Source organism: Coregonus clupeaformis, chromosome 15 (genome assembly GCF_020615455.1).
Source record: "Coregonus clupeaformis isolate EN_2021a chromosome 15, ASM2061545v1, whole genome shotgun sequence".
Classification (NCBI taxonomy): domain Eukaryota; kingdom Metazoa; phylum Chordata; class Actinopteri; order Salmoniformes; family Salmonidae; genus Coregonus; species Coregonus clupeaformis.
In genome coordinates this window covers 42,072,724-42,086,829 of record NC_059206.1, presented here as the reverse complement: position 1 = coordinate 42,086,829, position 14,106 = coordinate 42,072,724, and the positions used below count along the sequence as shown (strand labels likewise).

At 42.6% G+C, this 14,106-nt stretch overlaps 1 protein-coding gene across 5 annotated transcripts in view; it reads left to right on the top strand.

Annotated features, from left to right (window-relative positions):
- The window catches only part of LOC121582431 (PHD finger protein 24), a 45,595-nt gene that overhangs the window by 22,531 nt on the left and 8,958 nt on the right, over positions 1–14,106 (top strand). For all 5 annotated transcript variants that reach the window (XM_041898201.2, XM_041898198.2, XM_041898199.2 and 2 more), the window contains 3 exons: positions 1,241–1,319; positions 4,082–4,284; positions 9,312–9,478. In XM_041898201.2, coding sequence (XP_041754135.1) covers positions 1,241–1,319; positions 4,082–4,284; positions 9,312–9,478 — 449 coding nt within the window. The remainder of the gene's footprint in view (positions 1–1,240; positions 1,320–4,081; positions 4,285–9,311; positions 9,479–14,106) is intronic.

The window sequence follows — 14,106 nt, the reverse complement described above, 5'->3', positions numbered from 1 at the left end:
TAAAACCCATAAAGGATGGATCGAAATGTACAGAATTGGTACCTGGTGGAAAATGGGGGAGGGTCATGCTTTTTCAATATCAGTCAAGGGTTTAGTATTTTTTATCTAGTCCATGGGAGGGTCATGTAAATTGTAATTGATGAAATTTCAATATTTTTCAGTGTTTTAGAATGAGTTTGTTTTAATTATTATTTTGGGTATAGGGGAGGGTCACTTTGTTTTTTCAAGCGTTCAGGGAGGGTTTAGGTCAAATATATTTTGCTGAAGGGAGGGCCATCCATTTTCATTTCAGAGAGGTACGATGTAGCCCTTATTATAAATAAAGTTCAATCCCTAAGAGATATCTTGCTGTGTTTTGTAAACACAGATTTAAAATGCTTCTTATTGTAATTTTTGCTCGGCATCAGACAAATGTTGTGCTTCAGCTGCACTTCTCCACTGAGATGAGAATTCACTAATGGGCATTTTATCAACAGACAGCGCTCGGACTGATCTGTAGCTACTTTTCTCCGGTAGCCTACTTTTCGTGGTGTAGCCTACTTTTCGTGGTGTAGCCTACTTTTCTCTGGTAAAATGCAAGATTAACTTTAAGCAAAACATTAGGAAATGTAGCTGGCTATATTATTTCTATGATAAACATTAGAAATATGATGGCCATGCATCGTTTTTGCAAAAAATACATTGCTTTTTCATTGTACGCTCATTTACTTGTGTGGCTGCCAGCCAAATAGCGCTGCACTTCTGTTGTCATCTGATGAAAATGCCCCTGATCACTCTATTGAAGCAAAAACAACACTGTTGACTTTCAATATAAAACACAAGCCCTGTCAATAAACAGCTGGACTAACCTGCTCCCGCTTTCTCCTGTTGTGCTATTTTCAAACAAACACATGACTGGCTCAGCTGTTGTGGGGTACTTCGGTAAGCTTCATAATGTAAAATAACATGAGAGGTGAAATGAAGAACGTAATCTGCTTTATTTCCTATCGTAATGCACAAGTTGACTGCAGGTATTTACTTCAAAAGTAGCTACAAAAAAAAAAAATATTGAAAAAATGTTTCAAAAAAGGTATTGATGGTATTGAAAAACCATCCCGTGGCTATTTCCAAATACCTCGGTCTATGGTATACCGCCCAAACCTACTTCGTGCTGCTTTCCAGTAGCCTCTACTTGACTATACTTCAGACGGCAGTTTGTATCCGATCTCTCCCCATTAACCGTGACCTTTCCCTCCCACAGGACAATGTGAACCTGCTTCTGACTGAAGAGGAGATGTACAGCCTAATGGAAACCTTCAAGCAGTGCAAGATCATCCCTGGTCAGTCATACTGTCATACTGCTGCAGCTCTAGAGCACAATACATTTCATAGCTGACAGATCTCTATAAGTGGAGACAAGTATGCTTTATTGGGTATAGCACGGTAGACAGATTAACCTCTACGTGATCGGTGTCCCGTATACGGGACGGTTGAGGTAACGTGCGCTAATGTGATTAGCATGACTGTTGTAAGTAACAGCAAACTTTCCAGGACATAGATATGTCTTATATGGGCAGAAAGCTTAAATTATTGGTAATCTAACTGCACTGTCCAATTTACAGTAGCTATTATAGTGAAAAAATACCAATGCTATTGTTTGAGTAGAGTGCACAACAACAACAAAATGTGATACATTCACCTCTGAAGGTAAATAATATACTTACATTCAGTAATCTTGCTCTGATTTGTCATCCTAAGGGTCCCAGAGATAAAATGTAGCATAGTTTTGTTTGATAAAATCCATTTTTATATTCAAATGTAGGAACTGGGTTCTACAGTTTGAACCCCTGCTGTCTCAGGCTCCACACCCACCCCGCCCGGCCATCTAGATGTGTGAAAGTTAGGGTATAAGCTAATGATCCATCATGTATGACATTCCTGGGAGTGTGTAAACTTACATTTTGTATTACCATATCATTTTTGTATGTTCTCTATAGTTATATACTTGAAAATGTATCAATTGACCAATTCGGCAGACTTGATACAAAATAGTCCAGTATTGCAATGCTTCACTGGATCAATCTGAAACTTTACACGCACACTGCTGCCATCTATTGGCAAAAATCTAAATTGCGCCTAAACTGCAATATTATATTGTGGTCTTTCTCTTGCATTTCAAAGATGATGGAACCAAAAAAAATTAGAAAACACATGTTTTCTTGTTTGTATTATCTTTTACCAGATCCTACCTTAATTTCACATTTCCTTCAAACTTCAAAGTGTTTCCTTTCAAATGGTATCGAGAATATGCATATCCTTGCTTCAGGTCCTGAGCTACAGGCAGTTAGGTTTGGGTATGTCATTTTAGGCGAAAGTTGAAAAAAAGGTCAGATCCTTAAGAGGTTAATAGATCAGTACATACAGTGCCTTCGGAAAGTATTCAGACCCCCTGACCTTTTCCACATTTTGTTAAGTTACAGCCTTATTCTAAAATTAATTAAATAAATACAAATCCTCAGCAATCTACACACAATACCACATAACGATAGTGAAAACAGGTTTTTAGAAATGTTTGCTAATTTATTAACTACAAAAAATTGAAATACCTTATTTACATAAGTATTCAGACCCTTTGCTATGAGACTCGAAATTGAGCTCAGGTGCATCCTGTTTCCATTGATCATCCTTGAGATGTATCTACAACTTGATTGGAGTCCACCTGTGGTAAATAGAATTGATTGGACATGATTTAGAAAGGCCCACACGTCTATATAAGGTCCCACAGTTGACAGTGCATGTCAGAGAGAGAACCAAGCCCTGAGGTTGAAGGAATTGTCCGTAGAGCTCCGAGACAGGATTGTGTCGAGGCACAGATCTGGGGAAGGGTACCAAAAAATTTATGTAGCATTGAAGGTCCCCAAGAACACAGTGGACTCCATCATTCTTAAATGGAAGAAGTTCGGAATCACCAAGACTCTTCCTAGAGCTGGCCGCCCGGCCAAACTGAGCAATCGGGGGAGAAGGGCCCTGGTCAGGGAGGTGACCAAGAACCCGATGGTCACTGACAGAGCTCTGGAGTTCCTCTGTGGAGATGGGAAAACCTTCCAGAAGGACAACCATCTCTGCAGCACTCCACCAATCAGGCCTTTATGGTAGAGCGGCCAGACGGAAGCCACTCCTCAGTAATAGGCACATGAAAGCCCGCTTGGAGTTTGCCAAAAGGCACCTAAAGACTCTCAGACCATGAGAAACAAGATTCTCTGGTCTGATGAAACCAAGATTGAACTCTTTGGCCTAAATGCCAAGCGTCACTTCTAGAGGAAACCTGGCACCATCCCTACGGTGAAGCATGGTGTTGGCAGCATCATGCTGTGGGAATGTTTTTCAGCAGCAGGGACTGGGAGACTAGTCAGAATCGAGGCAAAGATGAACAGAGCAAAGTACAGAGAGATCCTTGATGAAAATCTGCTCCAGACTAGGGCGAAGGTTCACCTTCCAACAGGACAACGACCCTAAGCACACAGCCAAGACAACACATGAGTGGCTTCGGGACAAGTCTCTGAATGTCCTTGAGTGGCCCAGCCAGTGCCCGGAATTGAACCCGATTGAACATCTCTGGAGAGACCTGAAAATGGCTGTGCAGCAACGCTCTCCATCCAACCTGACAGAGCTTGAGAGGATCTGCAGAGAAGAATGGGGGAAACTCCCCAAATACAGGTGTGCCAAGCTTGTAGCATCATACCCAAGAAGACTCAAGGCTGTAGTCACTGCCAAAGGTGCTTCAACACAGTACTGAGTAAAGGGTCTGAATACTTATGTAAATGTGATATTTAAGTTTTTTATTTTTAATACATTAGCAATTAGTAATTATTGGTAACGACCTGTTACTGTATGTATTTGTTAGCAATTGTCTGTTACAGGTAACTATAAAACTACACACTATTTGAGCCTTGTTTCCTACTGTGTGAAGGGATGTGAAGGGAAATCAATGAGAGGCGTTTCACCTTTGTAAAATTAATAATAATCATAAACTAATTGTATCTGGATCACTGCTTGTGATGATTCATTTTGGGTGTTGTGATTAATTTATCTTGCTGTGTAGAGTCGTGCCTGGTGTCGGATGAGCTGCTGCAGTACCGCCACTTTGTGTCCAAGCAACTGTTTGAGAAGGACCTGTCTGATGAGCAGGAAGAGGAGGTACTGGCTCAGTTCGCTGCCCTGGACCCAGAGAAGAGGGGCCAGATTGAGTGGTGTGACTTCCTCTACCACGAGTCCCTGGGAGTGCTCAGGAAGTTCCGCACAGAGGTACCAGAACCCATCAGAACCCACTAAGCCAGTGGGAATCATGAGTGTTGTAGTACACATTATATATGCATGTGTGGCATATATATATATATATATATACACACACAGTGGGGAAAAAAAGTATTTAGTCAGCCACCAATTGTGCAAGTTCTCCCACTTAAAAAGATGAGAGAGGCCTGTAATTTTCATCATAGGTACACATCAACTATGACAGACAAAATGAGAATTTTTTTCCAGAAAATCACATTGTAGGATTTTTTATGAATTTATTTGCAAATTATGGTGGAAAATAAGTATTTGGTCACCTACAAACAAGCAAGATTTCTGGCTCTCACAGACCTCTAACTTCTTCTTTAAGAGGCTCCTCTGTCCTCCACTCGTTACCTGTATTAATGGCACCTGTTTGAACTTGTTATCAGTATAAAAGACACCTGTCCACAACCTCAAACAGTCACACTCCAAACTCCACTATGGCCAAGACCAAAGAGCTGTCAAAGGACACCAGAAACAAAATTGTAGACCTGCACCAGGCTGGAAAGACTGAATCTGCAATAGGTAAGCAGCTTGGTTTGAAGAAATCAACTGTGGGAGCAATTATTAGGAAATGGAAGACATACAAGACCACTGATAATCTCCCTCGATCTGGGGCTCCACGCAAGATCTCACCCTGTGGGGTCAAAATGATCACAAGAACGGTGAGCAAAAATCACAGAACCACACGGGGGGACCTAGTGAATGACCTGCAGAGAGCTGGGACCAAAGTAACAAAGCCTACCATCAGTAACACACTACGCCGCCAGGGACTCAAATCCTGCAGTAACAGACGTGTCCCCCTGCTTAAGCCAGTACATGTCCAGGCCCATCTGAAGTTTGCTAGAGTGCATTTGGATGATCCAGAAGAGGACTGGGAGAATGTCATATGGTCAGATGAAACCAAAATATAACTTTTTTGGTAAAAACTCAACTCAGTCGTGTTTGGAGGACAAAGAATGCTGAGTTGCATCCAAAGAACACCATACCTACTGTGAAGCATGGGGGTGGAAACATCATGCTTTGGGGCTGTTTTTTCTGCAAAGGGACCAGGACGACTGATCCGTGTAAAGGAAAGAATGAATAGGGCCATGTATCGTGAGATTTTGAGTGAAAACCTCCTTCCATCAGCAAGGGCATTGAAGATGAAACGTGGCTGGGTCTTTCAGCATGACAATGATCCCAAACACACCGCCCGGGCAATGAAGGAGTGGCTTCGTAAGAAGCATTTCAAGGTCCTGGAGTGGCCTAGCCAGTCTCCAGATCTCAACCCCATAGAAAATCTTTGGAGGGAGTTGAAAGTCCGTGTTGCCCAGCGACAGCCCCAAAACATCACTGCTCTAGAGGAGATCTGCATGGAGGAATGGGCCAAAATACCAGCAACAGTGTGTGAAAACCTTGTGAAGACTTACAGAAAACGTTTGACCTGTGTCATTGCACACAAAGGGTATATAACAAAGTATTGAGAAACTTTTGTTATTGACCAAATACTTATTTTCCACCATAATTTGCAAATAAATTCATAAAAAATCCTACAATGTGATTTTCTGGAAAAAAAATCTAATTTTGTCTGTCATAGTTGACGTGTACCTATGATGAAAATTACAGGCCTCTCTCATCTTTTTAAGTGGGAGAACTGGCACAATTGGTGGCTGACTAAATACTTTTTTCCCCCACTGTATATATATATATACACACACACACACACTACCAGTCAAAGGTTTGGACACACCTACTCATTCAAGGGTTTTTCTTTATTTTTACATTGTAGAATAATAGTGAAGACATCAAAACTATGAAATAACACATATGGAATCATGTAGTAACCAAAAGTGTTAAACCAATCAAAATATATTTTATATTTGAGATTTTTCAAATAGCCACCCTTTGCCTTGATGACAGCTTTGCACACTCTTGGCATTCTCTCAACCAGCTTCATGAGGTAGTCACCTGGAATGCATTTCAATTAACAGGTGTGCCTTCTTAAAAGTTAATTTGTGGAATTTCTTTCCTTAAATGCGTTTGAGCCAATTAGTTGTGTTTTCACAAGGTAGGGGGGGTTATACAGAAGATATCCCTATTTGGTAAAATACCAAGTCCATATTATGGCAAGAACAGCTTAAATAAGCAAAGAGAAAGGACAGTCCATCATTACTTTAAGACATGAAGGTCAGTCAATACGGAAAATGTCAAGAACTTTGAAAGTTTCTTCAAGTGCAGTTGCAAAAACCATCAAGCGCTATGATGAAACTGGCTCTCATGAGGACTGCCACAGGAATGGAAGACCCAGAGTTACCTCTGCTGCTGAGGATAAGTTCATTAGAGTTACCAGTCTCAGAAATTGCAGCCCAAATAAATGCTTCACTGAGTTCAAGTAACAGACACATCTCAACATCAACTGTTCAGAGGGGACTGTGTGAATCAGGCCTTCATGGTCGAATTGCTGCAAAGAAACCACTACTAAAGGACACCAATAATAAGAAGAGACCTGCTTGGGCTAAGAAACACAGGCAATGGACATTAGACCGGTGGAAATGTATCCTTTGGTCTGGAGTCCAAATTTGAGATTTTTGGTTCCAACCGCCGTGTCTTTGTGAGACGCGGTGTGGGTGAACAGTTGATCTCCGCATGTGTAGTTCCCACCGTAAAGCATGTAGGAGGAAGTGTTATTGTGTGGGGGTGCTTTGCTGGTGATCCCTTCACTCTGTGATTTATTTAGAATTCAAGGCACACTTTACCAGCATGGCTACCACAGCATTCTGCAGCGATACGCCATCCCATGTGGTTTGGGCTTAGTGGGACTATCATTTGTTTTTCAACAGGACAATTACCCAACACTCCTCCAGGCTGTGTAAGGGCTATTTTACCAAGGAGAGTGATGGAGTGCTGCATCAAACCAAATGTATTTGCCACATGCGCCGAATACAACAGGTGTAGACCTTACAGTGAAATGCTTACTTACAAGCCCTTAACCAACATTGCAGTTTTTAAGAAAATAATACAAAAAATTATGCAAATAGTCCGGGTAGCCATGATTAGCTGTTCAAGTCTTATGGCTTGAGGGTAGAAGCTGTTAACAAGCCTTTTGGACCTAGACTTGGCGCTCCGGTACCGCTTGCCGTGCGGTAGCAGAGAGAACAGTCTATGACTAGGGTGGCTGGAGTCTTTGACAATTTTTAGGGCCTTCCTCTGACACCGCCTGGTATAGAGGTCCTGGATAGCAGGAAGCTTGGCCCCAGTGATGTACTGGGCCGTACGCACTACCCTCTGTAGTGCCTTGTGGTCGGAGGCCGAGCAGTTGCCATATCAGGCAGTGATGCAACCAGTCAGGATGCTCTCGATGGTGCAGCTGTAGAACCTTTTGAGGATCTGAGGACCCATGCCAATTATTTTCAGTCTCTTGAGGGGGAATAGGCTTTGTTGTGCCCTCTTCACGACTGTCTTGGTGTGTTTGGACCATGATAGTTTGTTGGTGATGTGGACACCAAGGAACTTGAAGCTCTCAACCTGTTCCACTACAGCCCCGTCGATGAGAATGGGGGCGTGCTCAGTCCTCTTTCTTTCCCTGTAGTCCACAATCATCTTCTTTGTCTTGATTACATTGAGGGAGAGGTTGTTATCCTGGCACCACACGGTCAGGTCTCTGACCTCCTCCTTATAGGCTGTCTCATCGTTGTCGGTGATCAGGCCTACCGCTGTTGTGTCGTCGGCAAACTTAATGATGGTGTTGGAGTTGTGCCTAGCCATGCAGTCATGGGTGAACAGGGAATACAGGAGGGGACTGAGCACGCATCCCTGAGTAATTGCTGTCCTGATATCCAGAAGCTCTTTTTGGTCATAAGAGACGGGGGCAGAAACATTATGTACAGAATAAATTACAAATAACGCGAGAGAACACACATAATAGTACAATTGGTTAGAGGGCTTTAAAACGGCAGCCATCTTCTCCGGCGCCATTCTCAAAAAAATTATGACTTGGCCCCCACAATCACCCGACCTCAACCCAATTGAGATGGTTTGGGATGAGTCGGACGGCAGAGTGAAGGAAAAGCAGCCAACTAGTGCTAAGCATATGTGGGAACTCCTTCAAGACTGTTGGAAAAGCATTCCAGGTGAAGCTGGTTGAGAGAATGCCAAAAGTGTGCAAAGCTGTCATCAAGGCAAAGGGTGGCTATTTGAAGAATCTCAAATATAACATATATTTTGATTTGTTTAACACATTTTTGGTTACTACATGATTCCATATGTGTTATTTCATAGTTTCGATGTCTTCACTATTATTCTACAATGTAGAAAATAGTAAAAATAAAGAAAAACCCTGGAATGAGTAGGTGTGTCCAAACTTTTGACTGGTAATGTATATGGAAACATTTGGTTGCACAGTTAAAAGGGAAAGGGGATAGCAAACAATTTATTGACCAATTTCATCTTTCCACTACACTATATGACTGGGTAAATATTGTTATTTTGAGTTGATGTGGACCCAGTCTTGAGCAATTGGACCAGGACTTGAGCACTGGGACTCAGACTTCAGCCATAGGGACTTGTGACTCAACTCGTGACTCGACCATTGGTGACTCTGACTTGGACTCGAGTACAGGGGACTTGGGTCTCCCGATTCGGACTTGAGGTTTAGTGACTCGACTACATCACTGGGCGAAACAATCATTAGCTCCCCTTGAAAGTCATTAGCCCCCGTTCTACTTTTGGACACCAATGTGGCTGATGCATCTGTGGAACATTGACAACAATGGCAATGACGTGAGGTGCAACCCATTCTACTTTGCCAATACTTTGCTGCACCATCTGGTGATTTGTGCCTCTCCCTCTCCTCTATCTATCTATCTCTGTGCTTGTGTGTGTCTGTTTGTTTTTTATGTAATGTTCAATATCTGCGTAGGCTGAATTAGGAATTTACATGACAGCTAATATTTCTGCTGTTAGTCAAAATGAGACTGGACTAAAGAGTGCCAAAATTAACACTGCCTTGTTCCCAGAACTCGTTGGTGCGTCTGTTAAGCGCTAAGGAGAGAGACCACGTGCGGTCAGTGTTCATGGGTTTGGACCTGGATAAAGACTTTCTGGTCACGGGAGCAGAGACCCGCTGGGCCCAGCAGTCCTGGTTTCAGAAGTTCAGCAAGGAGTCCCAGTCCTGCAGCGTGAGGTGAGCGTAACGCTGGTGAGACTGAGCCCATGAACATCCATCTACAGGAGATGAGGTTGAAAAGTTAATTCAATGTCTGTCACAGACTTGCAGTCAGGCGCTCCTACTCAATATGACACATTATTCCTCTTCTATCCGCCTCATACTCTACAACAGGGAACATCAACTAGATTCAGCTGCGGGATTATCTTTTCTTGAGCGGATGGTCAGGGGGCCCGAACATAATTACAAATATTTTGTAGACTGCAAATTGACTGCAAGAAGCCCAAACAAATATATTTTTTACTAAAACATAATAATTTCAAACCTTGCTTACATTTGAACACAATCACCTACAGTATATATATATATCTCTATTATGCGTGGGAATACTTTGGAACAGATTTGCAAAATGTCAATCACTTGAAGCTGATTTTCTGGTGTTTTCAGCCTTTTATGTCCAACAATAAAACATCTATGAAATCGCGGGTCGCCAGTTGGGGAACCCTGCTCTGCAAACAAATAACTAATATTTGTTTTATTTAACATGGTATGAGATGCAGCAACATCATTGACTGTGCCTGTGAGAGCTGTGAACTAAAGCTGACTGCTGGGGTTTCATTTGACTGCTGGGTTTTCATCGGATTTTTCTCACAATGCTGTAGATGCCCCAAAACTTTGAATCATCTTTCAGTGCCAACAGTACAGTCGGCATTACTGACAAAGGCCCGTCGTGTCTTTGAAGAACACTGAGTGGGGTTAATTTGTTGTTGCTGGCTGTGGTTGCGATTTCACTTCACAAGAATGTTCGAGCCACAATAAACTCCACTGGTTCAGTTTTGGTTAGATTCAACAGGTCGTCAGTTGCTAGTGACTGGGGTAACAGAGGTGCAGGTGCTTGTTGTGATGTTACCCTTGTGCTGCTGTTGATAGGCCCTGGCCCTTCTTGATCTCGGTGGTCGGGCCTGCTGCAGGATGGTCAGTGAGCTTGGCATCACTCTCGACATGTTCCTCTTTTTTTTTTTTGCTCTTGGCAGTGGCCAGCCATTTTTTTATATCCATGCTGATTAAAGCTTAGCCAACTAGCTATAATTATTCAGCGTGCCGCTACCAAAACGTAACAAAGCTAGTAGCTACTGGCTAGCCTATTATTAGCTGTAGCTGTCTGCAAAAGTTAACAACTTTTCCCCCTCTCTGTGAGGAAAGAAACCCCACCCTGGGATCCAATGAGATTCCTAAACAAAGTTATGATTCCGGTACCTTATGACATTGCATGGCTAGGTGCCCAATCAGAATGCATTTTTGGATTTTAACTACAAAATATTACATTATTACATCACCCCTCAGCTCAAGCGCACACTTTATCCCTACCTACAGTTGAAGTCGGAAGTTTACATACAACTTAGCCAAATACATTTAAACTCAGTTTTTCACAATTCCTGACATTTAATCCTAGTAAAAATTCCCTGTCTTAGGTCAGTTAGGATCACCACTTTATTTTAAGAATGTGAAATGTCAGAATAATAGTAGAGAGAATGATTTATTTCAGCTTTTATTTCTTTCATCACATTCCCAGTGGGTCAGAAGTTTACATACACTCAATTAGTATTTGGTAACATTGCCTTTAAATTGTTTAACTTGGGTCAAACGTTTCAGGTAGCCTTCCACAAGCTTCCCACAATAAGTTGGGTGAATTTTGGCCCATTCCTCCTGACAGAGCTGATGTAGCTGAGTCAGGTTTCTAGGCCTCCTTGCTCGCACACGCTTTTTCAGTTCTGCCCACACATTTTCTATAGGATTGAGGTCAGGGCTTTGTGATGGCCACTCCAATACCTTGACTTTGTTGTCCTTAAGCCATTTTGCCACAACTTTGGAAGTATGCTTGGGGTCATTGTCCATTTGGAAGACCCATTTGCGACCAAGCTTTAACTTCCTGACTGATGTCTTGAGATGTTGCTTCAATATATCCACATCATGTTCCTTCCTCATGATGCCATCTATTTTGTGAAGTGCACCAGTCCCTCCTGCAGCAAAGCACCCCCACAGCATGATGCTGCCACCCCCGTGCTTCACGGTTGAGATGGTGTTCTTCGGCTTGCAAGCGTCCCGCTTTTTCCTCCAAACATAACGATGGTCATTATGGCCAAACAGTTCTATTTTTGTTTCATCAGACCACAGGACATTTCTCCAAAAAGTACAATCTTTGTCCCCATGTGCAGTTGTAAACCATAGTCTGGCTTTTCTATGGCGGTTTTGGAGCAGTGGCTTCTTCCTTGCTGAACGGCCTTTCAGGTTATGTCGATATAGGACTCGTTTTACTGTGGATATAGATACTTTTGTACCCGTTTCCTCCAGCATCTTCACAAGGTCCTTTGCTGCTGTTCTGGGATTGATTTGCACTTTTCGCACCAAAGTACGTTCATCTCTAGGAGACAGAACGCGTCTCCTTCCTGAGCGGTATGATGGCTGCGTGGTCCCATGGTGTTTATACTTGCGTACTATTGTTTGTACAGATGAACATGGTACCTTCAGGCGTTTGGAAATTGCTCCCAAGGATGAACCAGACTTTGAGGTCTACCATTTTTTTCTGAGGTCTTCAAATCAAATCAAATCAAATTTTATTGGTCACATGCGCCGAATACAACAGGTGCAGACATTACAGTGAAATGCTTACTTACAGCCCTTAACCAACAGTGCATTTATTTTAAACAAAAAAGTAAGAATAAAACAACAACAAAAAAGTGTTGAGAAAAAAAAGAGCAGAAGTAAAAAAGTGACAGTAGGGAGGCTATATATACAGTAAAATAAAGTGACAGTAGGGAGGCTATATATACAGGGGGGTACCGTTGCATTGTCAATGTGCGGGGGCACCGGCTAGTTGAGGTAGTTGAGGTAATATGTACATGTGGGTAGAGTTAAAGTGACTATGCATAAATACTTAACAGAGTAGCAGCAGCGTAAAAAGGATGGGGTGGGGGGGCAGTGCAAATAGTCCGGGTAGCCATGATTAGCTGTTCAGGAGTCTTATGGCTTGGGGGTAGAAGCTGTTGAGAAGTCTTTTGGACCTAGACTTGGCACTCCGGTACCGCTTGCCGTGCGGTAGCAGAGAGAACAGTCTATGACTAGGGTGGCTGGAGTCTTTGACAATTTTGAGGGCCTTCCTCTGACACCGCCTGGTATAGAGGTCCTGGATGGCAGGGAGCTTTGCCCCAGTGATGTACTGGGCCGTACGCACTACCCTCTGTAGTGCCTTGCGGTCAGAGGCCAAGCAGTTGCCATACCAGGCGGTGATGCAACCAGTCAGGATGCTCTCGATGGTGCAGCTGTAGAATTTTTTGAGGATCTGAGGATCCATGCCAAATCTTTTTAGTCTCCTGAGGGGGAATAGGCTTTGTCGTGCCCTCTTCACGACTGTCTTGGTGTGTTTGGACCATGATAGTTCGTTGGTGATGTGGACACCAAGGAACTTGAAGCTCTCAACCTGTTCCACTACAGCCCCGTCGATGAGAATGGGGGCGTGCTCAGTCCTCTTTTTTTTCCCTGTAGTCCACAATCATCTCCTTTGTCTTGGTCACGTTGAGGGAGAGGTTGTTGTCCTGGCACCACACGGCCAGATCTCTGACCTCCTCCCTATAGGCTGTCTCATCGTTGTCGGTGATCAGGCCTACCACTGTTGTGTCGTCGGCAAACTTTTTTTTTTTATATACTTTGTTTATTGAATTTTCAGTACCAGCATTTAGTAAATAATTGCACTTGAAAGTTATTTGGTATGAATATGGAACAACAATTTGAGGACAACGATACAGCAAAACATGGAGAGACAGACATGAAAGAAAAAAATAGACATTAAGTACATAAATAAGATAAAACACAAAAAAAAAAAAAAAAAAAAAAAAGGAAGAATATCTGTTTTGATCCAGTTGTTATAGGTCAGCTAGCACAGTTATTACCGTCCCTTAACATCCGAGATGTCGTATATGCACATACCAGGCTTCTTACATCACCAATATATAAATATACATCACTCTGGAACTGCAGGGAAATGTATTCTTTTGACATAAGAAAAGAAGGGAGCCCACTTTGCATAAAATTTGTCTACAGACCCATTGAGTGTCTGTTTTATTTTCTCCAGCTTTATGCAATTCAAAATAGATTTAATCCAAAGAGCATGAGAAGGGGCTGCAGAGGATTTCCATCTAAGTAAAATTAATCGTCTCGCTAACAACGTGACAAAGGCAATTACATCCTTATTCATTTTGGTCAATTGTATTGTGGGTAAGGAAACTCCAAATAATGCAATGAGAGGGTCTGGCTCGATCTGTGTGCCGCTTAATTCTGAGAGTGTGTTAAAGATGTCTTTCCAGAAACCAACCAGAGATGGGCAGCACCAAAACATGTGCACATGATTAGCAGGGGACTGGTTACATCGAACACAATTAGGGTTCACATCCTTGTAAATTTTTTGATAGTCTTGCTTTGGTCCAGTGGGCCCTATGAATGAGTTTGCATTGGATGAGGCCGTGTCGAGCGCAAATAGAAGAGCTATGTACCCTTTTGAGTGCCTCTTCCCATAGTTCATCAGATATTTCCTCACCCAGTTCCTCCTCCCAAGAGGATTTGATATTGTTTAATGAGATGGCTTGTAGTGA